Source organism: Oncorhynchus keta, chromosome 33 (assembly GCF_023373465.1).
Source record: "Oncorhynchus keta strain PuntledgeMale-10-30-2019 chromosome 33, Oket_V2, whole genome shotgun sequence".
Taxonomy (NCBI): Eukaryota; Metazoa; Chordata; class Actinopteri; order Salmoniformes; family Salmonidae; genus Oncorhynchus; species Oncorhynchus keta.
In genome coordinates, this window is record NC_068453.1 from 3107441 (window position 1) to 3132766 (window position 25326).

The 25326-nt window shown below is 44.9% G+C and overlaps 1 protein-coding gene across 4 annotated transcripts in view; it reads right to left on the reverse strand.

Moving 5' to 3' along the window:
• The window catches only part of st6gal1 (ST6 beta-galactosamide alpha-2,6-sialyltranferase 1), a 128088-nt gene that overhangs the window by 13777 nt on the left and 88985 nt on the right, over positions 1–25326 (reverse strand). For all 4 annotated transcript variants that reach the window (XM_035748376.2, XM_035748377.2, XM_035748375.2 and 1 more), the window contains one exon: positions 23052–23153. In XM_035748376.2, coding sequence (XP_035604269.1) covers positions 23052–23153 — 102 coding nt within the window. The remainder of the gene's footprint in view (positions 1–23051; positions 23154–25326) is intronic.

Below are 25326 nucleotides of genomic sequence, written 5' to 3' on the forward strand. Positions count from 1 at the left end.
TAGCCTAACACATAACACACAGCTATCTGTGCTGGTCGCTACACAGCCCCCCCCCCCATCACAAAGTTCCTCATCCCCAAGGGAACAAACAAAGTCGCTGAAGCGACCCGGAGGTCTCCTTTGCCTGCATGGCCGTGATGGTCGCAGATTGTCCAGATGTGAAACAGGGGGCTCCATCCATGGACGGGGGCTGCCCCTCTGGAACCCAGAGGATGAAGGCAGGGACATAGGGTACAAGGATGCGGTAACGGGGAATACAGTCTGTGGCTCCGGGGACCCACGAGGTGACACAGGGAGGGAGACTGGGGGAGTGGGCTGTCTGGAGCCTTGTCTGCAAAACATGGGGGTGGGTGCCTGGAGAATGAGAGGGGAGGGGAATTGTGGGGGTCCCTGGGGTTTGGGGAGAAGAGGCCCCTCTGTATGGGGCTAACCTGTCCCGGTGAATTGCCAGGGGGAGAAAGCTGCACCTGGTAAACAACCTCCCCTACCCTCTCCAGGATGCTGCAAGGTCCCACCCAGTGACTGTCCAACTTGGGGCATCTGCCTTTCTTTCTCAGGGGGCTGTAGACCCAGATCAGCTTCCCAGCCACAAAGTGCCTTCCCCGGGTGTGCACGTGATAGTTCAACTTCTGCCTCATATCTGTATTCACCAGCTGCTCTCTGGTGAAGGTGTAGGCTATCTCCAGGCGGTCCTGGAGTCTCCGGGCATACTCTTGCCCCGGGGACACATGAGGGCTATCCAGGGGCCGACCAAACACCATCTCCGCAGGGGTGCGGATCTCTCTCCCCAGCATGAGGAGGGCAGGTGTGCAGGAGGTGGAGTCTTGGACAGGGGAGTGGTATGCCATGAGGACCATAGCCAGGTGCCTGTCCCAGTCATGCTGGTGTTTGGTAGAGACAATGGTCAGCTGCTGTCCAAGCGTTTTGTTGAAGCGCTCCGTCAATTTGAGGATGGAGAGGAGTAGTGCGGGTCTTTTGCTTACCCAGCCTCTCAAACATGGTGGCGAACACATGGGACTCAAAGTTTCCGCCTTGGTTGCTGTGGATGGACTCCGCAGCTCCAAACCTGCTGAACATCCCCGCTATCAGGGCGTCGACGATGGTCTATGCCTCCTGGTCAGGCAGAGCATAAGCCCCGGGCCATGGCTGTGAGCACCCAGCGGTTTCCACTGTCTGTGGTGGGGAAGGGCCCAACTACATCCACTCCCAACCACTCTCCATGGGAACCCCCACTGGGAACTGTAGGAGCCGAGCATGAGAGCAGCCTGGGGGACCCTTTCTCACTGTGCAGTTGTCACGGAGGCGGAAAAAGTCCTGCACATCCCTCGTGCTTCCCCCAGTAAAAGGCCTGACGGAGGCAGCGGAGTGTTTTTGTGACACAAAAGTGTCCTGTCCCCACCCCTCCATGAGTGCTCTGGAGCACAGCCTCCCACAGCGTTTTTGGGACCACCACCTGCCCCCTCTCCTCTCCCATGCCCGCTGTAGCACGCCATCAGCCAGCCGTAGTCTCTCAAACTTTGACCACAACAATTTGGTCGCGAGTGAGAGTCTCAGCTGCGCCCCTGCTGCTGCCCCCATTCAGCCACTTCGACAGTCTGCAGCTCACAGGCCCGCTCACCCGACACACTGTGGCACAGACCCCCTCCTCTGCACACAGCTCTCTCTTATGTCCCTCTCTCAGCTCACAGTGGTGGCACCTGTCTGCAATACAGGACCAACGGGACATGGCGTCGGCGTTGGAGTGGTGTGCCCCTGCCCTGTGCACAACTGTGAAGTCGTACGGCTGAAGCTCCTCCAACCAGCATGCCACCTGCCCCTCTGGCTCTCTGAAAGACATGAGCCACTGAAGAGCAGAGTGGTCAGTCCTTATAGTAAAGGGCAGGCCACCCAGGTAGTACTTGAAGTTGATGGATACCACAACAGCCAAGAGCTCCCGCCGGGTGACAGTAGCGGCACTCATGTTTGTTAAATGTTTTGCTGAAGTACGCCACCACTCTCTCACCCTCTGGCTCCACATGGGCCAGCACCCCACCCAACCCATGCCCACATTGCTTGCATCTGTGTCCAGGATAAAGGGCAAGGTGAGGTCAGGGGGGCAAGCACGGGGCCTTGATCAGTGCACGTTTCAGGGTGTTGAGACCTGCGACCTACGGCAGCCACCCACTCCAGCACACGCTGTAGCGCCACAAGGGCTGACTGGAAGGCACTGCCATGGGCCAGGATGTCATCGAGGTATACCAGACACTGCTGTCGGGGGATGCCATCCAGCACCCTGTCCATCAAGCGCTCAAATGTAGCTGGAGCGTTGCACAGGCCGAAGCACAGGACCTTGAACTGCCAGTATCCTCTGTTAGTGGAGAACACAGTTTTGGTTCTGGCCTCTGGGGAGAGGGGCACCTGCCAGTAGCCACTGCGGAGGTCTAGTGAGGAGAACCAGGAGGACCCCCTAACAAGGTCCAGCGAATCATCGATACGTGGTATGGGTTTTGAGTCCTTCCTGGTTACCTCATTCAGCCACCTGTAGTCCGCACAGAACCTCAGCGTGCCCCCCTTCTTAGGAACCATGACGATTGGTGCCGCCCAGGGGCTGTCTGAGGGCTCGATGAAGTCTGCCCGCTGCATCTCCAACACAGCCTTGTCTGCCGCCTCCTGGCGTGTCAGCGGGACATCACCTGTGTCGATCTCATGCTGCACCAGATGAGTCTGACCCACCTCTTCCTCACTCAGCGCAAAGCTGTCTCTGAATTCAAACAGCAACTGCCACAACCATTCCTGCTGCTCGGGATCAAGATGAACACAGTTCCTCCACCATATCTCCCTCACTGCAGACAGTGTCCTTTCCTCTCCCATCTGGGGTAACTGGGCTGGGGGGGCGCGGCCGGGCTCACGGAGGGATGTGTCGTGGAGGTAGCTGGGGGAATGTAACACACAGTCGTAATTGACAGAGAGGCTGGGGAAAAGGGGGGACAGCCATGAGTCTCTGTGGCTTTAACTGTTGGAGTAAAGGGTTTGTTGGGTTGAGTGAATGTGACATTATGGGGGGGCATGGTGACTGCCGACCCTCCCTGGAAGCTCAGTGTGCCCCCAACTGGCAGCCTGTGCTCCTAATAAAGTCCAACCCCAGGATACAAGGGTCCTGCACATCCGCCACCCACACAGGATGACGCACAGTCCTGCCCCCTACTGTCAGAGTCATCATTCCCTTCCCTTTCATGGGTGCCAGCTAACCTGTGACTGTGCAGAGCTGCACAGTTGTGGGCTCCAACCTGGCACAATATCTGGCCTCACCAGGGTTACTGTGGACCCAGTGTCCACCAGGGCAGAGCAGGGCAACCCCCCCCCTCACAGTAACAAGGACATGACAAAAGTCCCCAACACAGGTCCAGCCTACCACCACAACAGGCTCCATCAGCTTTCCATTGTCTGCTTCTGGGGGAAGTGGAGCCTTGCTTCCACGTCTGTGCCGGTGGGCTCCTCCTGAAGATGATGGTGGTTGGGAAAGAGAGCCAGGGGTCTGCACTTCCATGCAGACCCCAAGTCGATTCCCTGAGCTCTGGGGGACATGGGGCAAACTTGCTGCAGATGGCCTGGCTGGCCACACCCCCAGCAGACCCTGGGACCAGGGCGTGTGTTTCGTGTTGCCTGTAGCGACACAGCACGAATTAGTTCAGTCATTTCAGCCAACAATGCATGCTTTTCCGGCTCTGGGCTGCTCTGCCCCCCAGCCCACACAGTGGGTCTGTCTCCCTGCACTCCCACCAAAGCCCCAGTTGAAGCTCCAGCCCACACCAGCTCCCTCTCCATAGCCATCTCCAAGGATGCAATGACTCAGGATGAGCCAGCTGGGCCTGTATGCGCAGCTCCGTTCGAGACAGCGCCTGTATGAACTGGTCCCGTGCTAGCTCGCTCTGCACGCAGCCCGTGCTGTACACACTGTCCAAAGCGCCTCCTCAGTGCTCCCACTAAAGACCAAAAATCACGTCTGTCGGGGCTAATCAACATCAAACAGGCCAGAGCATCATCCGTGAGTCACAAAGCCAACTGCAGTGCCCTATCTTCATTTGACCACCCCCCAAAATGAGCTAACAGTTCAAACTGAGCATGAAAAGCTTCCCAATCCGCCTTACCAGAATACTTCAGGGTCTTAAAACCTGTTTGGGATAGGGGGCAGCATTTTCACAGAAACCTCCTGCTACTCAGGCCAAGAAGCTAATATATGCAAATTATTAGTAGTATTGGATAGAAAACACTCTGAAGTTTCTAAAACTGTTTGAATGATGCCTGTGAGTATAATAACAGAACTCATATGGCAGGCGAAAACCTGAGAAATATCCAACCAGGAAGTGGGAAATCTGAGGTTTGTAGTTTTTCAACTCATTGCCTGTCGAATATACAGTGTCTATGGGGTCATATTGCACTTCCTAAGGCTTCCACTAGAACGTTGTTTGAGGATTCTACTGTGAAGTGGGGGCAAATGAGAACTGATTCAACCAGAGGCCTGCCAGAGTGCCATGAGCGGATCGCGCACGCACACGTGAGAGCGACCTGCATTTCCATTGCAATTCTAAAGACAAAGGAATTCTCCGGTTGGAACATTATTGAAGATTTATGTTAAAAACATCCTAAAGATTGATTCTATACTTCGTTTGACATGTTTCTACGAACTGTAATATGACTTTTTGAACTTTTCGTCTGAACTTTCATCTGGACTTGCCCGCACCTCGTGAGCTTGGATTTGTTTACCAAATGCGAAAAAAAACAGGTATTTGGACATAAATTATGGACTTTATCGAACAAAACAAACATTTATTGTGGAACTGTTATTCCTGGGAGTGCATATTGGATGAAGATCATCAAAGGTAAGTGAATAATTATAACACTATTTCTATTTTTTATAAGACTATTTTACTGACTCCACAACATGGCGGGTATCTGCATGTCTTGTTTTTGTGTATGAGCGCCGTATATCTATAATTCTGTGCATAATAGTTGTATCTTTTATCAAAGTTTATTATGAGTATTTCTGTAAATTGATGTGGCTCTCTGAAAATTCGCCGGATGTTTTCAAGGCACAACATTACTGACCATAAAGCGCCAATGTAAACTGAGATTTTTGAATATAAATATGAACTTTATCGAACAAAACATACACGAGCCTGAGAAGTTTTAACAGATACGGATGCAATCGGGACCTGGGCGCCACCATGTTTGTTTACATCCTGAGCCCCAGATTCCTCGTCCCACCGTGTCGACGTCACCCCTTCAGTCCGCCCACCAGAATCCGCACGAAGCACAGTCGACGAAGCACTCATGCCCGCTTCAGCCGCCATCATTCTTTTGTCCTCCCTCAAGCGGCCTCTGTGCTCCGATGCCCTGGCGATCTCCTCAGCCAGATCCCACGACGTCCATGCACACGCACCTCCTTGGCCATAATCGTCCCCTACCTCCACCTTCACTTTGGGATTCCCTCAAAGCATTTCCAACCCCCGTTCTCACGTACGTTAGCTAACCATGGAAGTCAGCTAGCTAGCTGGCTAACACGGAACCCAAACCGGCTGCACGCATGAGCCAATCGTGCGCTATCATGCATAAATGTTTTTTGTCCCCCTACACCAAACGCGATCATGACACGCAGGTTAAAATATCAAAACAAACTCTGAACCAATGACATTAATTTGGGGACAGGTCGAAAAGCATTAAACATGTATGGCAATTTAGCTAGTTAGCATGCACTTGCTAGCTAATTTGTCCTATTTAGCTAGCATGCTATTGCTAGCTAATTTGTCCTGGGATATAAACATTGAGTTGTTATTTTACCTGAAATGCACAATTAATCCACACATAAAATGGCCAACCGAATCGTTTCTAGTTATCTCTCCTCCTTCCAGGCCTTTTCATCTTTGAACTTATATGGTGATCAGCATCTAAACTTTCATAGTATTACCATGACGACCTGCAAAACATTTCGCCTTTCAATCACCGACGTGGGTATAACCAATGAGGAGATGGCACGTGGGTACCTGCTTCTACAAACCAATGAGGAGATGTGAGAGGCAGGACTTGCAGCGCGATCTGCATCAGAAATATAACTGATATATATATAATATAACTGATTCTATTTTAGCCCTTGGCAACGCAGATGCTCATTGGCATGCGTGAGCAGTGTTAGTGCCATAATTGAATAACATGGATTTCAACATTTATTTTGCGGCTCTCGCAAACGCAACGTGTCCGGTCTGGTCAGCATGTAACTTTTATCAACGTTTTTACTTCTGACACCAAATGTAATGACCTGACTAGATCATAAAGGAACAATTGTCCAGACAAAGGATTGAGTTTACGAATTGACGGTTTATTAACCCAACTTCACACCGGCCACTGTTTGGCTGTAGCCCCCGCCAAATAAATGAAGGATACCCTATAAAACAACCGTGACCTTGTGAAAGTCAGACATAAGTGAGAGAACAATGGCTAAACCTGGTCTTAACTTCCAATGCTCCATCCCCCTGCCTAACCCCCTCCACCCATGACCAGAATGGCCGGCATCAGAACATTCCAGGCATTCCTGTGATTGGCAGATAGCAGGTTGATTGGCATGGCGGACCCCACCACTGGGTGCTGGTAAGTACAACACAACCAACTAATAGCCTAACACATAACACACAACTAACTGTCTGTGCTGGTCGCTACACTATGCTGCTGTGACCCACGTGCACCATAAAACACACACAAATACAATTTCCTTCTTTGACATAGAAACAGGTGAACCGTTTTGGAACACTGAGCCATTGATTGCATTAGGTGGCTGTGTTACAAGTGGGTTGCTTCTGACAATAAGGCACCTGACTACAAACATATGGGACTGCATTTCTGCACATGGAGTTCAGGATTTGGTCAGAATTAATGGTCTCCTCAATGCTGAGAAGTACAGGCAGATACTTATCCATCATGCAATACCATCAAGGAGGCATCTGATTGGCCACAAATGTATTCTGCAGCATGACAATGAACTCAAACATACAGCGAAAGTCATTAATTACTATCTTCAGCGTAAAGAAGAACAAGGAGTCCTGGAATTGATGGTATGGCCCCCACAGAGCCCTGATCTCAACATCATTGAGTATTACTGGGATTACATAAAGAGATAGAAGCATCTGAGGCTGCCTAAATCCACAGTTATTCAACTGTGATTAGTTCTCCAAGATGTTTGGGCCAACCTACCTGCTGAGTTCCTTCAAAAACTGTGTACAAGTGTACCTACAGTGCCTTGCAAAAGTATTCATCCCCCTTTGAGTTTTTCCTATTTTGTTGCATTACAACCTGTAATTTAAATATATTTTTATTTGGATTTCATGTAATGGGCATAATCAAAATAGTCCAAATTGGTGAAATGAAAAAAAAAGATTTGTTAAAAAATAATAAAAAAAATAAAAAAAGAAGTGTTGCGTACATATGTATTCACCCCCTTTGTAAAGAAGCACCTAAATAAGATCTGGTGCAACCAATTTTTTTAATTGTATTTTACTTTAATTTTACTAGGCAAGTCAGTTAAGAACACATTCTTATTTTCAATGACAGCCTAGGAACAGTGGGTTAACTGCCTGTTCAGGGGCAGAACAACAGATTTGTACCTTGTCAGCTGAGGGATTCAAACTTGCAACCTTTCGGTTGCTAGTCCAATGCTCTAACCACTAGGCTACCCTGCTACCCTGCCATTAGGCTACCCTGCCGCCCCAGGGTAGCTTACCTTCAGTAGTCACACAATTAGTTTAAATCAAGTCCACCTGTGTGCAATCTAAGTGTCACATGATCTGTCACATGATCTTAGTATATATACACGCCTGTTCTGAAAGGCCCCAGAGTCTTCAACACCACTAAGCAAGGGGTACCATGAGGACCAAGGAGCTCTCCAAACAGGTCAGGGACAAAGTTGTGGAGAAGTACAGATCAGGGTTGGGTTATTAAAAAATATTGAAAACTTTGAACATCCCACGGAGCACCATTAAATCCATTATTAAAAAATGGAAAGAATATGGTACCACAACAAACCTGCCAATAGAGGGCCACCCACCAAAACTCTCAGACCAGGCATGGAGGTCATTAATCAGTGAGGCAACAAAGAGACCAAAGATAACCCCGAAGGAGCTGCAAAGCTCCACAGTGGAGATTGGAGTATAGGACCACTTTAAGCCGTACACTCCACAGAGTTGGGCTTTATGGAAGATATGCCAGAAAAAAGCCATTGCTTAAGAAACAAATAAGCAAACGTGTGGTGTTCGTCAAAAGGCATGTCGGAGACTCCCCAAACATATGGAAGAAGGTATTCTGGTAAGAAGAGACAAAAATGTAGCTTTTTGGCCATCAAGGAAAAAGCTATGTCTGGCGCAAACCCAACACCTCTCATCACCCCAAGAATAGCTTCCCCACATTGAAGAATGGTGGTGGCAGCATCATGCTGTGGGGATGTTCTTTATTGACAGGTACTGGGAAACTGGTCAAAATTGAAGGAATGATGGATGGCGCAAAATACAGGGAAATGCTTGAGGGAAACCTGTTTCAGTCTTCCAGAGATTTGAGACTGGGACGGAGGTTCACCTTCCAGCAGGACAATGACCCCAAGCATACTGCTTAAGCAACACTCAAGTGGTTTAAGGGGAAACATTTAAATGAAGAATGGGAAAAAATCCCAGCGGCTAGATGTGCCAAGCTTATAGAGACATACCCCAAGAAACTTGCAGCTGTAATTGCTTCAAAAGGTGCCTCTACAAAGTATTTACTTTTTTTTTTGGGGGTTCATTTAAAGTTTTCATTTTTTTGTCTCATTTCTTGTTTGTTTCACAAGAAAATAAGTGTTACATCTTGAAAGTGGTAGGCATGTTGTGTAAATCAAATGATACAACCCCCCCCCAAAAAAACATTTTAATTCCAGGTTGTAAGGCAACAAAATAGGAAAAATGCCAAAGGGGTGAATACTTTCGCACACCACTGTAGAAGAATTGATGCTGTTTTGAAGGCAAATGGTGGTCACACCAAATATTGATTTGATGTAGATTTTTCTTCTGTTCACTCACTTTGCATTTTGTTTTTGCATACCTGCCCAAAACTTTTGCACAGTACTGTATATGCTCCATTTACCTTAGTAGGAATGGAGATTGATAATACCAGAGGAGAATGGTCACGAAGCAATCTGGGGAGATACTCAGTATCTAACACTGATGGTGCTTTAGCAACCTGAAGGAAGGAAGAAATTCTGAATAAACTGAAGTTGAAGTTAGGAGCATAAATATTCAATAGGGTCCAAGACTCCGAATACATATGCCTTTGCACCAAAACAAACCTGCCTTAGGGATCAGACATGATGTTGCTGACACAGAAGGGAATGTGTTTACTTATCAAAATTGCAGTTCCTCTTGCTTTGAAGTTTAAAGAGGATGTGAATACTTGTCCTACCCATTCCCTCATTAATTTCTTGTGTTCGCTGGCTGTAAGATCTGTTTCTTGCAAAAACACAATGTCAGCCTTTAATTTCTTAAGGTATGTATAGACTATTTTCCTCTAAACTGTGCTGTTAAGACCTTTTACTTTGAATGTGACATATATTAGTGAATTATGCATGGGCTGGGTTTCTAATATACAACCGACTGGGAATTCCTCATATGTAAATAGTCAGGTAATGTTTCAACTTTAGTTTGAACACTGAAGTGACCTGTGTCTCTTTAAGAAGGAAATTACATTTAACAGAAAAAAAACAGAAACCCCACCCATGCCGATTGTCGGACATAAACCACAATCCCAACAATCAAACATGAAAACACTTGTAGAGATACGCTGTTGCTCACTTTCCATCTTGCTCTTACTAGCTAAACCTTGGTGTAAACTAAAACCTACGAGCTCTCTAAGTTGAAAACAAACTTTGTGAATACACATTTACGTCTGAATATTTACTGTCCACAATAAGGGCTGCTTGAGTCTCTATTCAGGAGAGGAGAAATGTAAATGGGGAAAAAAGCAATGGGTCTAAGCCTACTAATTTGCCCAGTGGATATTGACAAAACCAAGATACATTATCCTGTAAATCCCACCATTGAGAAAAAAACTGTTGAAAATGTTCAAATCAACTGTAGCAACCAAATTGCAGGGTAAACAGATCCAAATTCCAAGTAGAGATCAGGCGCTCAGTCCCAGGACAGCACAAACAAGAAAAACACCTATAAACTGCATCTTATCCCATGGATATTGTCAGGATTTGGCCAGGATTGTTCAGGTTTTGGTCACTAGATGCCCCCATTGCGCTTTTTTGACCCTTTTATTTTCCCTTGTTCTAGTTACCTGTGCCTCATTTCCCTTGAATGTATTTAAACCCTTTGTGTTCCTCAATTCTTTGCGCTGTGTTTGTATGTTAGCACCCAGCCATGCTGTGAACTTTTGTTTCTCTAGTTGGGGAGGAACTCAATTTAACCTTGCGAAATACCCTAGATGGAGTTGCACCCCTAAAAACATTTGTCATAAGAAACTAGCTCCCTGGTATACAGAAAATACCCGAGCTCTGAAGCAGGCTTCCAGAAAATTGGAATGGAAATGGCGAGACACCAAACGGGAAGTTTAATGACTAGCTTGGAAAGACAGTACCGTGCAGTATCAAAGAGCCCCCAACTTAATTGAGGAAAAAATATTTTTGAAAGCTAACTAAAAAGCAGCATTCCCCAAGAGAGGATGGCTTTCACTTCAGCAGTAATAAATTCATGAACTTCTTTGAGGAAAAGATCATTATCATTAGAAAGCAAATGACAGACTCAACATATTAAATCGGCGTATTCCTCCAAAGCTCAGTTGTCCTCAGTCTGCACAACTCTGCCAGGACCTAGGATCAAGAGAGACACTCAAGTGTTTTAGTACTATATCTCTTGACACAATGATGAAAATAATCATGGCCTCTAAACCTTCAAGCTGCATACTGGACTCTATTCCAACTAAACTACTGAAAGAGCTGCTTCCTGTGCTTGGCCCTCATATGTTGAACATAATAAACGGCTTTCTATCCACCGGATGTGTACCAAACTCACTAGAAGTGGCAGTAATAAAGCCTCTCTTGAAAAGCCAGACCTTAACTCAGAAAATATAAAAAATGATCGGCCTATATCAAATCTTCCATTCCTTTTAAAATAAATTGAAAAATCTTTTGCACAGCAACTCACTGCCTTCCTGAAGACAAACAATGTATACGAAATGCTTCAGCCTGGTTTTAGACCCCATCACAGCACTGAGACTGCAGGTGTGAAGGTGGTAAATTACCTTTTAATGGCGTAAGACCGAGGCTCTGCATCTGTCTTCGTGCTCCTAGAACTTAGTGCTGCTTTTGATACCTTCAATCACCACATTCTTTTGGAGAGATTGGAAACTCAAATTGGTCTACACGGACAAGTTATGGCCTGGTTTAGATCTTATCTGTCTGAAAGATATCAGTTTGTCTCTGTGGTTTGTCCTCTGACAAATCAACTGTAAATTTCGGTGTTCCTCAAGGTTCCGTTTAGGACCACTATTGTTTTCACTATATATTTTACATCTTGGGGATGTCATTCGAAAACATAATGTTAACTTTCACTGTTATGCGGATGACACACAGCTGTACATTTCAATGAAACATGGTGAAGCCCTAAAATTGCCCTCGCTAGAAGCCTGTGTTTCAGACATAAGGAAGTGGATCGCTGCAAATATTCTACTTTTAAACTCGGACAAAACATAGATGCTTATTCTAGGTCGCAAGAAACAAAGATCTTCTGTTGAATTTGACAAATCTTGATGGTTGTAGTCGTCTCAAATAAAACTCTGAAAGACCTCGGCGTTACTCTGGACCCTGATCTCTCTTTTGAAGAACATTTCAAGACTGTTTCAAGGATGATGCAGAAAAATTAATCCATGCTTTTGTTACTTCTAGGTTCGACTACTGCAAAGCTCTACTTTCTGGCTACCCGGATAAAGCACAAAATAAACTTCAGTTAGTGCTAAATACGGCTGCTAGAATCCTGACTAGAACCCCAAAATTTGATCATATTACTCCAGTGCCAGCCTCCCTTCCTTGCCTCCTTTCCTGTTAAGGCAAGGGCTGATTTCAAGGTTTTACTGCTAACCTACAAAGCATTACATGGGCTTGCTCCTACCTATATTTCCGATTTGGTCCTGCCGTACATACCTACACGTACGCTACGGTCACAAGACGCAGGCCTCTTAATTGTCCCTAGAATTTCTAAGCAAACAGCTGGAGGCAGGGCATTCTCCTATAGAGCTCAATTTTTATGGAATGGTCTGCCTACCCGTGAGAGACAGACTCGGTCTCAACCTTTAAGTCTTTACTGAAGATTCATCCCTTCAGTAGGTCCTATGATTGAGTGTAGTCTGGCCCAGGAGTGTGAAGGTGAACGGAAAGGCTCTGGAGCAACGAACCGCCCTTGCTGTCTTTGCCTAGCCGGTTCCCCTCTCTCCACTGGGATTCTCTGCCTCTAACCCTATTACAGGGGCTGAGTCACTGGCTTACTGGTGGTCTTCCATGCCGTCCCTAGGAGGGGTGCGTCACTTGAGTGGGTTGAGTCACTGATGTGATCTTCCTGTCTGGGTTGACGTCCCTCCCCTTGGGTTGTGCCGTGGCCGAGATCTTTGTGGGCTATACTCAGCCTTGTCTCAGGATGGTAAGTTGGTGGTTGAAGATATCCGTCCAGTGGTGTGGGCGCTGTGCTTTGGGGTTATATCCTGCCTGTTTGGCCCTGTCCGGGGGTATCATCGGATGGGGCCACTGTGTCTCCTGACCCCTCCTGTCTCAGCCTCCAGTATTTATGCTGCAGTAGTTTGTGTCGGGGGGCTAGGGTCAGTCTGTTATATCTGGAGTACTTCTCCTGTCTTATCCGGTGTCCTGTTTGAATTTAAGTATGCTCTCTCTAATTCTCTCTTTCTTTCTCTCTCTCGGAGGACCTAAGCCCTAGGACCATGCCTCAGGACTAACTGGCATGATGACTCCTTTCTGTCCCCAGTCCACCTGGCCATGCTGCTGCTCCAGTTTCAACTGTTCTGTCTATGGCTATGGAACCCTGACCTGTTCACTGGACGTGCTACCTCTCCCAGACCTGCTGTTTTCAACTCTCTAGAGACAGCAGGCGAGGTAGAGATACTCTAAAAAAACTTCCACTTGAGGGAAGCCAAACGACACTGCGACGCTCTTAGCAGACATAGAGGATGCCTTGGATGGCTATCCGAATGCTACAGGTACTGACAGTCTTTACCTCTTGAAGCGAATGTCGAATAGACGTGACAAGGTTAATCCGTCTACAACAGAAACAGGTGCAGAAAGACTACTCGAAATTTGCCATGGCTTTGAAAATAGAATTCAGTGCTTCTGTGACACGCAAACACAACAGCTCACTGTCAAACAAGCTCGGCAGGAAGACCCACGAGCATACTATCATAGGCTTTGTTCAGCTTACTTTGGCTACTCACTGAAACAGGAATGGAATGTATCCCAACTTCATTAACTACTGTGGCCCTTCAGCCCACGTTGGTTTGCCAATCTCAGAAACTCAAAGAGCTTGCGAGCACAGCTTTTGAGGCATCAACAGTGAGCGGCGCTAAGAGCCCTGACATCTTGGTTTTGAAGATTTGAACAGGAGCACTCACTCCAGTTAGAGGGTGCTTTATCAGGAATAACGCACAACAAAGGCATGTACCACGAAAACATGATACCAATATCCACAGTGGTCAAAATAACTATAAAGTACATCGCCAGCGAAACGACTACCGCTACAATCAACCTGATTACTACGTTCCTGCCCCCAACCCACACAAAATATCAGAGCACAAGGGTAACAAAGGGGTCAATGATGATCAAATCGTAGACCAATGTTCTCTAAAAGCTCTGCTAAGAGAACTACAGAAGCGCCAAAAATTTCACAAATAGGAAAAAGATCACCATGACTAGGCGTGGCTTTGCCGGACAACAGGTCCGCCAAAATTAACACCATTTGCGTAAACAATCAACTTAATCCCGCTCTCAAACGAGACCCTGCTTGATCAGGGAACAGGCCCCCTGGCTTTGACTACAGACTCAGATACAAATGTTGCGACGCACAAGGTCAACCACACCGCAATAGCCAATTCCACTCAAACTCTAAGTCAAATTACACATCACACCATTGCGAACAATCACTCCACTTTGTGGGGAATATGACCACAAAACTCAGACGCCATACCTCAACACATCCCTGGAGGACTGCTTAACCTGTGATGAGCTAATTGATTTGGGTTCAACAATATCGCTCATCTCTCAAATGTTGTTCAATGATCTCAAAAGGGCTTTGAAGCCAGCTAAATGTTGGTTAAAAAAGGAGCGACGTGACACTAAACTTCAAGGTTTCACTCAGACTACCTCGCCTCTCACAATGCTACTCATGCTGAAACTACACTCCCAGAACGTATCGCTTGTTCACCCTGTGTATGTTAGCAGCCTCGAAACTGAATATCTGCTACTTTGCGCAGACTTGATGGACCGTTTCGTCCCACTGATGGATTGGAAAAACAACCAATTGTGGTCACAGGCAACAGCGCCGTCGCCACCGACCACACTGTCTTCTCCTAACGCTGGCTGCAACACAGTCATCCACAAGGAGTATCTGTTGAAAGGACCCCTGGAGAAAAAGACGTTTCGACACATCTCGGTGCAGAATCTGACTCAAGCAGATATTCACATTCAATCAGCAAACCTGAATGACTATTCTTTTCATGATTTTGAGCCAGCAGTTTCTGTGTGTGAGCAACTTCCCTCCTCCTTGGAGTCATGGGATACTGTTGCCAAGATGAACTTCTCTTGTCCTTCAGACACTTCCGCAAGCACCGCGGCCGCCTCAGGAATAAAAGCATCAACGTGCAGAGTGGACTCAATGTGCAGCAGGTGACATGGAGGTGAGTGAGAGAAGGAGCAAATATTGATGGTTAAGACCGAATAATGACATCACAACAGTCTAATCCTGAAGTTAATTTAATCTGTGATATTCCTCTAAGTATGGCTTCTCATGTGCATTTCAGATAATACAATCAAGCAGGGAGAGTGACTTTGAGACAATGACATTCAGAGAGAGAAAGAGAGAGAGAGAGAGCAGACAGTCATGCGAAGATGATCGGCCAAATGTGAATGTCATACCTACTCAAACCCGATCAAATAGGACACTCTATTTTCAGGAGAAATGTTTTAAAGATTATACTTGGCTCCATTACAGCCCCTCCTTAAAGGGGGTCCTCTGTTTCTATGGTGCTAAATACTTTGTAACACAAAAGTCCAAGTTCACCTTTTGTCAAGACTGGCTTTCAAAATTGGAAGAAGGCACTGGAGAAATTTAGTGCGCATAAAGACAGCCAAATTAGTGTCACAAATTAGCTATGATGACTCGGATTCAGGAGCCAAAGCCTGTTAATTACAACTTTCACACGAGCTTGAAAAACAGCAGCAACGAGCGAAGATAAATCTTATGAAAATTGTCTGGAGGTGTGAAGTGCTTGGTGCGGCAAGGTCAGGATTTTCGAGGCATTGATAAGGAGAGTGGGAATTTCAACCAGCTTCTAAAGCACGAGGCAGAGGATGATGCAGAGCTGACCACCTGGCTGAAATGTCACTTTGATTTCACCAGTCCCCAAATGCAAAAAAATAATTGAAGCTGGTGGGCATTACAATCGTCAAATAAATTGTCAGAAATAACATCAATGCCAGTGGTCCAGTTCACACTTGGCATTGATGGCACCCAGGATATATCAGGAGTTGATCAGGAGTCAATATGTTTAAATGCACCTAGGATATATCAGGAGTTGATCAGGAGTCAATATGTTTGATGGCACCCAGGATATATCAGGAGTTGATGAGGAGTCAATATGTTTAAATGCACCTAGGATATATCAGGAGTTGATCAGGAGTCAATATGTTTAAATGCACCTAGGATATATCAGGAGTTGATGAGGAGTCAACATGTTTAAATTCACCTAGGATATATCAGGAGTTGATCAGGAGTCAATATGTTTAAATGCACCTAGGATATATCAGGAGTTGATCAGGAGTCAATATGTTTGATGGCACCAATGATATATCAGGAGTTGATCAGGAGTCAATATGTTTGATGGAACCAATGATATATCAGGAGTTGATCAGGAGTCAATATGTTTAAATGCACCTAGGATATATCAGGAGTTGATCAGGAGTCAATATGTTTAAATGCACCTAGGATATATCAGGAGTTGATCAGGAGTCAATATGTTTAAATGCACCTAGGATATATCAGGAGTTGATCAGGAGTCAATATGTTTAAATGCACCTAGGATATATCAGGAGTTGATGAGGAGTCAACATGTTTAAATTCACCTAGGATATATCAGGAGTTGATCAGGAGTCAATATGTTTAAATGCACCTAGGATATATCAGGAGTTGATCAGGAGTCAATATGTTTAAATGCACCTAGGATATATCAGGAGTTGATCAGGAGTCAATATGTTTAAATGCACCTAGGATATATCAGGAGTTGATCAGGAGTCAATATGTTTGATGGAACCAATGATATATCAGGAGTTGATCAGGAGTCAATATGTTTAAATGCACCTAGGATATATCAGGAGTTGATCAGGAGTCAATATGTTTAAATGCACCTAGGATATATCAGGAGTTGATCAGGAGTCAATATGTTTGATGGAACCAATGATATATCAGGAGTTGATCAGGAGTCAATATGTTTAAATGCACCTAGGATATATCAGGAGTTGATCAGGAGTCAATATGTTTGAATGCACCCAGTATATATCAGGAGTTGATCAGGAGTCAATATGTTTGAATGCACCCAGTATATATCAGGAGTTGATCAGGAGGCAATATGTTTGAATGCACCCAGTATATATCAGGAGTTGATCAGGAGTCAATATTTTTAAATGCACCTAGGATATATCAGGAGTTGATCAGGAGTCAATATGTTTGCGCTTTGTAGATGCAGATCTACAACCAAACGATGACGGTGGTACAAACATGGCTCGACGATTGCAGGGGGTGTAAGCCATTTTAAGGAAAGAACAACCACTGGCTACATATTATCACTGTGGTCCACATGGTTTCACCTCGTGCAAACCTTTGTCCCACCAGGTGGACTGTTCGCACCCCTGCCATCCGTTCAGGTCTCAGCCAATAGGAGTCAGTGCTGACAGTCCTTGAAGAAATAGCATCATGCAGCTCATCTGATACTTCAACTAAGGCTAATGATCTTCATGGAACATTTCTAAAAGGGGACACTGTGCTTGGCCTTATAATGACTGAAGAACTGATGGGGGATTTGGAGTGCCTGAACACCTCCCTGCAGCTTAGGAAACAGACTGTTTCAGGCATGTTGGAGGCTATGGACCATGTCAAAACAAGCATGCAGGACAAGCGGATGGAGGAGCACATTGATGTCTTGTTCGCAAAAGCAACTGCTATAGCAATAAAGTTGGACCTACAACTTATTCAGATGCCTCATATCCGCAAATCTACAAAGCGTTACACTGGTCAGGCTGCTGCCCATATCCATCCAGATGCCCAGTCTTTGTACAGAGCCCAATTCTACAACACCTTGGACACCTTGGACCGTGGACCGTGGACCACCTTGGACCGTGAATACTCAATTCAAAGAGAGATTTGGTCAAGCTGGATTCCAAAAGCTGCAGCAGATTGAAAATTCAAGACTACTGCAGGTGCAGCTGGCCATATTTGGGGCTAATTACACATATAAAATGAGCTCAGATGTTGATAGCATTATTGGGGAAATGGTGCCAGAGGTAAGATGGTCTCTTTAGGCAGGTGGAAGCTTTAGTAAGGCTTAGGGGTCGTGAGAGGAGTTTTAGTGCTCTGAGGAGGCTTAAGACATGGCTTAGATCATCAATGAGTCAAACAAGGCCAAATAATGTGGCCATGTGTCATGTGCACCAGGAGAAACTGGACAGACTGGACCATGAAGGAATATGCCAGTCTTTTATCAGTGTCAACGATAAACACAAAAAGGCCTTTGGATCCTTTGCTTGCTATTTTCTATACTTTAAAACTGGAACCCCCAACAGACGCTAGCCAGCTAACTAGCTATTAGCTAGTTGTCAGTGAGCCACTGCTAGCAGTCATCAGCTAACCTTAGCCCGATCAACTCCTGCCAGTCTGCACAGAGCGATTCAACCCAGAGTACACCGGACTGCTTTTTCTCCACCAAATTTCCACATCTCCGGATTCCTACCTCAAGCTCTGAACCTTTTCACCTGATCATTGCAGCTAGCTAGCTGCTATGCGAGTGGCTACTCCTGGCTAACGTCTCTGTCCCGAAGAAAGCACCAGTTAGCCTGGAGCTAGCCTCGTGCTAGGCCCATCTCCCAGCTAGCTATTTTGCCAATTGGCCTGGACCCCTTTTACTGCCAACATGAAGCCCTGCCGATTCATCACGACTGGTCTGCCGATGTAATCCGCCGGAGGGAATTTCCACAGGCTCTTACGTCGCAATATCCCCCTAAGGCTCTTCTGCTCGCCTGCTAGCCCCGGCCAGTTAGCTGTCTGAATCGCCGTGTCTCCAGCTCGCCTAGCTACTCACTGGACCCTATGATTACTCGGCTATGCATGCCTCTCCCTAATGTCAATATGGCTTGTCCATTGCTGTTCTGGTTAGTGATTATTGTCTTATTTCAGTGTAGAGCCTCCATCCCTGATCAATATGACTTCGCTAGCCCTTTTGTTCCACCTCCCACACATGTGGTGACTTTACCTGGTTTAAATAGTGTCTCTAGGGACAAAGCCTCTCTAATCGTCTACTCCTCCTCTGTTCCTCTGGGGATGTAGAGGTTTATCCAGGCCCTGCAGCGTCTAGCTCCACTCCCATTGCCCAGGCGCTCTCATTTTTTGACTTCTGTAACCTCCTCCCTAAGTTTGTTTTATTCACTGCTTTAGCACACTCTGCCAACCCGGATGTCCTAGCCGTGTCTGAATCCTGGCTTAAGTAGGCCACCAAAAATTCAGAAATGTACATTCCTAACTAGAACATAACATTTTTCGACAAGATAGAACTGCCAAAGGAGGCGGAGTTGCAATCTACTGCAGAGATAGCCTGCAGAGTTCTGTCATACTATCCAGGTCTGTGCCCAAACAATTCTAGCTTCTACTTTTTAAAAATCCACCTTTCCAGAAACAAGTCTATCACTGTTGCCGCTTCTTATAGACCACCTTCAGCCCCCAGCTGTGCCCTGGACACCATATGTGAATTGATTGCTCCCTATCTATCTTCAGAGCTCGTACTGTTAGGTGACCTAAACTGGGACATGCTTAACACTCCGGCTGTCGTAACATCTAAGCTAGATTCCCTCAATCTCACACAAATGATCAATGAACCTACCAGGTACAACCCCAAAGCCATAAACACGGGCACCCTCATAGATATCATCCTGACCAACCTGCCCTCTAAATACACCTCTGTTGTCTTCAACCAGGATCTCAGTGATCACTTCCTCATTGCCTGCGTCCGTAATGGGTCTGAGGTCAAACGACCACCCCTCATCACTGTCAAACGCTCCCTAAAAACATTCAGCGGGTAGGCCATTCTAATCGACCTGGCCCGGGTATCCTGGAAGAATATTGACCTCATTCCGTCAGTAGAGGATGCCTGGTTATTCTTTAAAAGTGCTTTCCTCACCATCTTAAATAAACATGCCCCATTCAAAAAATGTAGAACCAGGAACAGATATAGGGCCCTTGGTTCACTCCAGACCTGACTGCCCTTGACCAGCACAAAAACATCCTGTGGCGTACTGCATTAGCATCGAATAGCCCCCGAGATATGCAACTTTTCAGGGAAGTTAGGAACCAATATACACAGGCAGTTAGGAAAGCAAAGGCTAGCTTTTTCAAACAGAAATTTGCATCCTGTAGCACAAACTCCAAAAAGTTCCAGGACACTGTAAAATCCATGTAGAATAAGAACCCCTCTCCCCAGCTGCCCACTGTACTCAGGCTAGGAAACACTGTCACCACCGATAAATCCTCAATAATTGAGAAATTCAATAAGCATTTTTCTATGGCTGGCCATACTTTTCACCTGGCTACCCCTACCCCGGTCAAAAGCCCTGCACTCCCCACAGCAACCTGCCCAAGCCTCTCCCATTTCTTGTTCTTCACCCAAATCCAGATAGCTGATGTTCTGAAAGAGCTGCAAAATCTGGACCCTTACAAATAAGCTGGGCTAGACAATCTGGACACTCTTTTTCTAAAATTATCTGACGCAATTGTTACAACCCCTATTACTAGCCTGTTCAACCTCTCTTTCGTATCGTCTGAGATCCCCAAAGATTGGAAAGCTGCCACGGTCATCCCCTTCTTCAAAGGGGGAGACACTCTAGACAAACTGTTACAGAACTATATCTATCCTACCCTGCCTTTCTAAGGTCTTCAAAAGCCAAGTTAATTAACAGATCACCGAACATTTTGAATCCCACCATACTTTCTCCGCTCTGGCAGTCTCTATGGGGGTGCCACAGAGTTAAATTCATGGGCCGAATCTTTTCTCTGTATACATCAATGATGTTGCTCTTGCTGCTGTTGATTATCTGATTCTCTGATACACACAGATGACACCATTCTGCCATGCTGCCAAGAATACCCTCGTAAAACTGACTGTCCTAACGATCCTTGACTTTGGCAATGTCATTTACAAAATAGCCTCCAACACTCTACTCAGCAAATTGGATGCAGTGTATCACAGTGCCATCTGTTTTGTCACCAAAGCCCCATATACTATCCACCACAGCGACCTGTATGTTCTCGTTGGCTGGCCCTCCCTTCATATTCGTTGCCAAACCTACTGGCTCCAGGTCATCTTTAAGTATTTGCTAGGTAAAGCCCACCTTATCTCAGCTCACTGGTCACCATAGCAGCACCCACCCGTAGCACGCGCTCCAGCAGGTATATTTCACTGATCAGCCCCAAAGCCAATTACTCCTTTGGCCTTCTTCCCTTCCATTTCTCTCCTGCCAATGACTGGAACGAATTGCAAGAATCAATGAAGCTGGAGACACATATCTCCCTCACTAACTTTAAGCACCAGCTGTCAGAGCAGCTCACAGATCATTGCACCTGTACATAGCCCATCCAACTACCTTATCCCCATATTGTTATTTATTTTTTGCTCCTTTGCACCTCAGTATCTTTACTTGCACATTCCGCTTCTGCACATCTATCACTCCATTGTTTAATTGCTAGGGGGGCGCCAAATTGGGAGCCACCTAGAAAAATAACAGTTTCTGGCTTATTTTTCCAAAAACCAGCCTGGAACTGCAATCTGGGAGGACTTGGCTATGGGTGGATTATTGACTGAAGTGCGCCAGCTAAACTGAGTGTTTATGGATATAAAGAAGAACATTATCAAACAAAAGGACCATTAATAGGGTAACAGGGACCTTTTGGAGTGCAACCAGAAGAAGATCATCAAAGGTAAGGCATTTTTTATATCGCTATTTCTGACTTTCGTGTCGCACCTGCCTGGTTGAAATATATGTTTTTCATGCGTTTGTATGCGGGGCGCTGTCCTCAGATAATCACATGGTTTGCTTTCGCCGTAAAGCCTTTTTGAAATCTGACACAGCGGCTGGCTTAACAAGAAGTGAAGCTTTATTTTGATGTATTACACTATTGATTTTATAGAAGTTAAATATTTATAATACCGTCCCACCTGCCCATGAGAAGTTAATATTATTATGAACAAAACAAAAACAGGAATATGCAAACAAGAGTACATAAAATTAACAGACAGAGGTATTACATATCGAGATGTATTTTCAATTTGTCAAAACGTTCTCTGGAATGTATTGCTTTTTTGTTTTTACACTTACTGATCATTTCAAAATAATATTTAAATTCTATCTTAAAGAATGTGAAGAGGGGTTTGTTCTCTGCCCACATCATTTTATGGATAAATCTGCCATGAAAAATAAACAAATTAACAATGAACGTTACATCAGGGTCCATATAAATACATATTTGTTATCAATTGTGTTATCAACTGTGTATAAATACACATTTGTTTGAATCTGTGTATAATAAAGAACTTTACAGGGGTGCTTGATTGCTGTTGTTAGTACAGAACGCTCGGATCAACCCTCAAAGAGTTGTGTGGGGCTAAAGCTTCAGAGGGTGTGAACGGTGCTGAATGAGTGTAGTTAAAGAAGGGCTCTCCAGTAGTAGTACCAAAACATTCAAAGGCCATTTTCTCAAAATTGAGTTCACAAGTTTATCAACTTTCAAAGAAAAATGACTTTCCCATTGTTTCTCAAATGCAGTGTATGTTATACCATTTTGTAGCTCTGCGTCTCTACTTAATCCAAAGTAAATAATACCATTTCAAATTCTGTTACATAAGACTGATTTGAGCCGGTCGGTCACAATTTATAAACCAAGCATTTCTGTTAAGTGAGTTCGCCAGATCAGAGGCAGTAGAGATGACCAGGGATGTAAGTGAATTGGACAATTTTCCTGTCCTGCTAAGCATTCGAAATGTAACGAGAACTTTTGGGTGTCAGAGTAAATGTATGGAGTTAAAGGTACATTATTTTCTTTAGGAATGTAGTGTAGTAAAAATGTTCTAAAATATAAATAGTAAAGTACAAATACCCCTAGAAACTACTTAACTAGTGCTTTAAAGAATTTTTTACTTAAGTACTTTACACCACTGAGAGATGACTCTATGATCGAAAGGCCGACATCGGTGGATGCTGTGGATTGAGTCGTTGCAAAACAACACATTTTTGTTGCTTAAACAGACGGATTTTGACGGGGATGTTTTTATTAAGCTAAATAGATTTCCGCGGGGGCTTGGACATCAACTCTAGGGGGTTAATGATCTTTACTGGTCTTGATTGTTCTTGACTAGTCTTGACTGGTCTTAACACTCAATCTTTACTGGTTTTGAAAAGTTTTTATTGGTCTTGAGCAGTATTTACTGGCCTCTAATGATCACTACTGGTATTTACTCTCCCCAAGTCATACCTGGCTGAGGTCAGCAGAGAAGGGGGAAGGGTCCCAGGCCACCAGAACACCTGTGCTGTACAGAGAGCTGGACAGGAAGCGGTGGTCGTCTGATGCCATCACCTGCGGGACAGGTAACAACACAACGTTGTATCACCTATTACAGGTCACAAAGCTTTATACAACATATATAGGTAACAGCTCAGGTTTATGCTTTATATAAATTTACATTTGAGTCATTTAGCAGAAACTCTAATACAGGGCGACTTACCTTGCATTCGGAAAGTATTCAGACCCCTGACTTTTTCCACATTTTGTTAAGTTACAGCCCTTTTCTAAAATTGATTAAATAAAAAAATGTCATCAATCTACTCAATACCCCATAATGACATAGCGAAAACTTTTTATTTTATTTTTAATATTTGCAATTTTTATTTTGTATTTTTTTAAATACTTGACTCACATAGAGTCGAAGTAGGAAGTTTACATACACTTAGGTTGGAGGCCATAAAACTAATTTTTCAACCACTCCACAAATTTCTTGTCAAACTATAGTTTTGGCAAGTCGGCTAGGACATCTACTTTGTGTATGACACAAGTAATTTTCCCAACAATTTTGTACAGACAGACCTTTTCACTTATTCACTGTATCACAATTCCAGTGGGTCAGAAGTTTACATACACTAAGTTGACTGTGCCTTTAAGCAGCTTGGAAAATTCCAGAAAATTATGTCACGGCTTTAGGAGCTTCTGATAGGCTAATGTACATAATTTTACTCAATTGGAGGTATATCTGTGGATGTATTTCAAGGCCTACCTTCAAATTCAGTGCCTCTTTGCTTGACAACATGGGAAAATCAAAAGAAAAAAACTGTAGACCTCCACAAGTTTGGTTCATCCTTGGGTGCAATTTCCAAACTCCTGAAGGTACCACATTCAGCTGTACAAACAATAGTACGAAAGTATAAACACCATAGGACCATGCAGCCGTCATACCGCTCAGGAAAGATACACGTTCTGTCTCCTAAAGATAAATGTACTTTAGCGCAAAAAGTGCAAATCAATCCCAGAACAGCAGCAAAGGACCTTGTGAAGATGCTGGAGGAAACAGAAACAAAAGTATCTATATCCACAGTAAAACGAGTCCTATATCGACATAACCTGAAAGGCAGCTCAGCAAGAAAGAAGCTCCTGCTCAAAAACTGCCATAAAAAAGCCAGACTACGGTATGCCACTGCACATGGGGACAAAGATTGTACTTTTTGGAGAAATGTCCTCTGGTCTGATAAAACAAAAATAGAACTGTTTGGCCATAATTACCATCGTTATGTTTGGAGGACAAAGGGGGGGGCGGGGCTTGCAAGCCGAAGAACACCATCCCAACCGTGAAGCACGGGGGTGGCAGCATCATGTCATGGGGGTGCTTTGCTGCAGGAGGGACTGGTGCTCTTCACAAAATAGATGGCATAATGAGGATGGAAAATCATGTAGATATATTGAAGCAACATCTCAAAACATCAGTCAGGAAGTTAATAAAGCTTGGTTGAAAATGGGTTTTCCAAATGGACAATGACCCCAAGCATACTTCCAAAGTTGTGGGAAGCTTGTGGAAGGCTACCCAAAACGTTTGACCCAAGTTAAACTATTTAAAGGCAATGCTACCAAACACTCAATTAGTATATGTAAACTTCTGATCCACTGGGAATGTGAATAAATAAATAAAAGCTGAAATAAATAATTCCCTCTACTATTATTCTGACATTTCACATTCTTAAAATAAAGTGGTGATCCTAACTGACCTAAGACAGGGAATTTTTACTAGCATTAAATATCTGTAATTGTGTAGAACTGAGTTTAAATGTATTTGACTACGGTGTATGTAAACTCAACAATAAGTATTCAGACTCTTTGTTATGAGACTCAAAATTAAGCTCAGGTGCATCCTGTTGCCATTTACCTGTGGTAAATTCAATGTATTGGACATGATTTGGAAAGGCACACACACCTGTCTATATAAGGTCCCACAGTTGACAGTGCATGTCAGAGCAAAATCCAAGCCATAAGGTAGAAGGAATTGTCCATAGTGCTCCGAGACAGGATTGTAATCGAGGCACAGATCTGGGGAAGGGTACCAAAACATTTCTGCAGTAGTGAAGGTCCCCAAGAACACAGTGGCCTCCATCATTCTTTCATGGAAGAAGTTTTGAACCAACAAGACTCTTCCTAGTGCTGGCCACCCGGCCAAACTGAGCAATCAGGGGAGAAGGGCCTTGGTCAGGGAGGTGACCAAGAACCC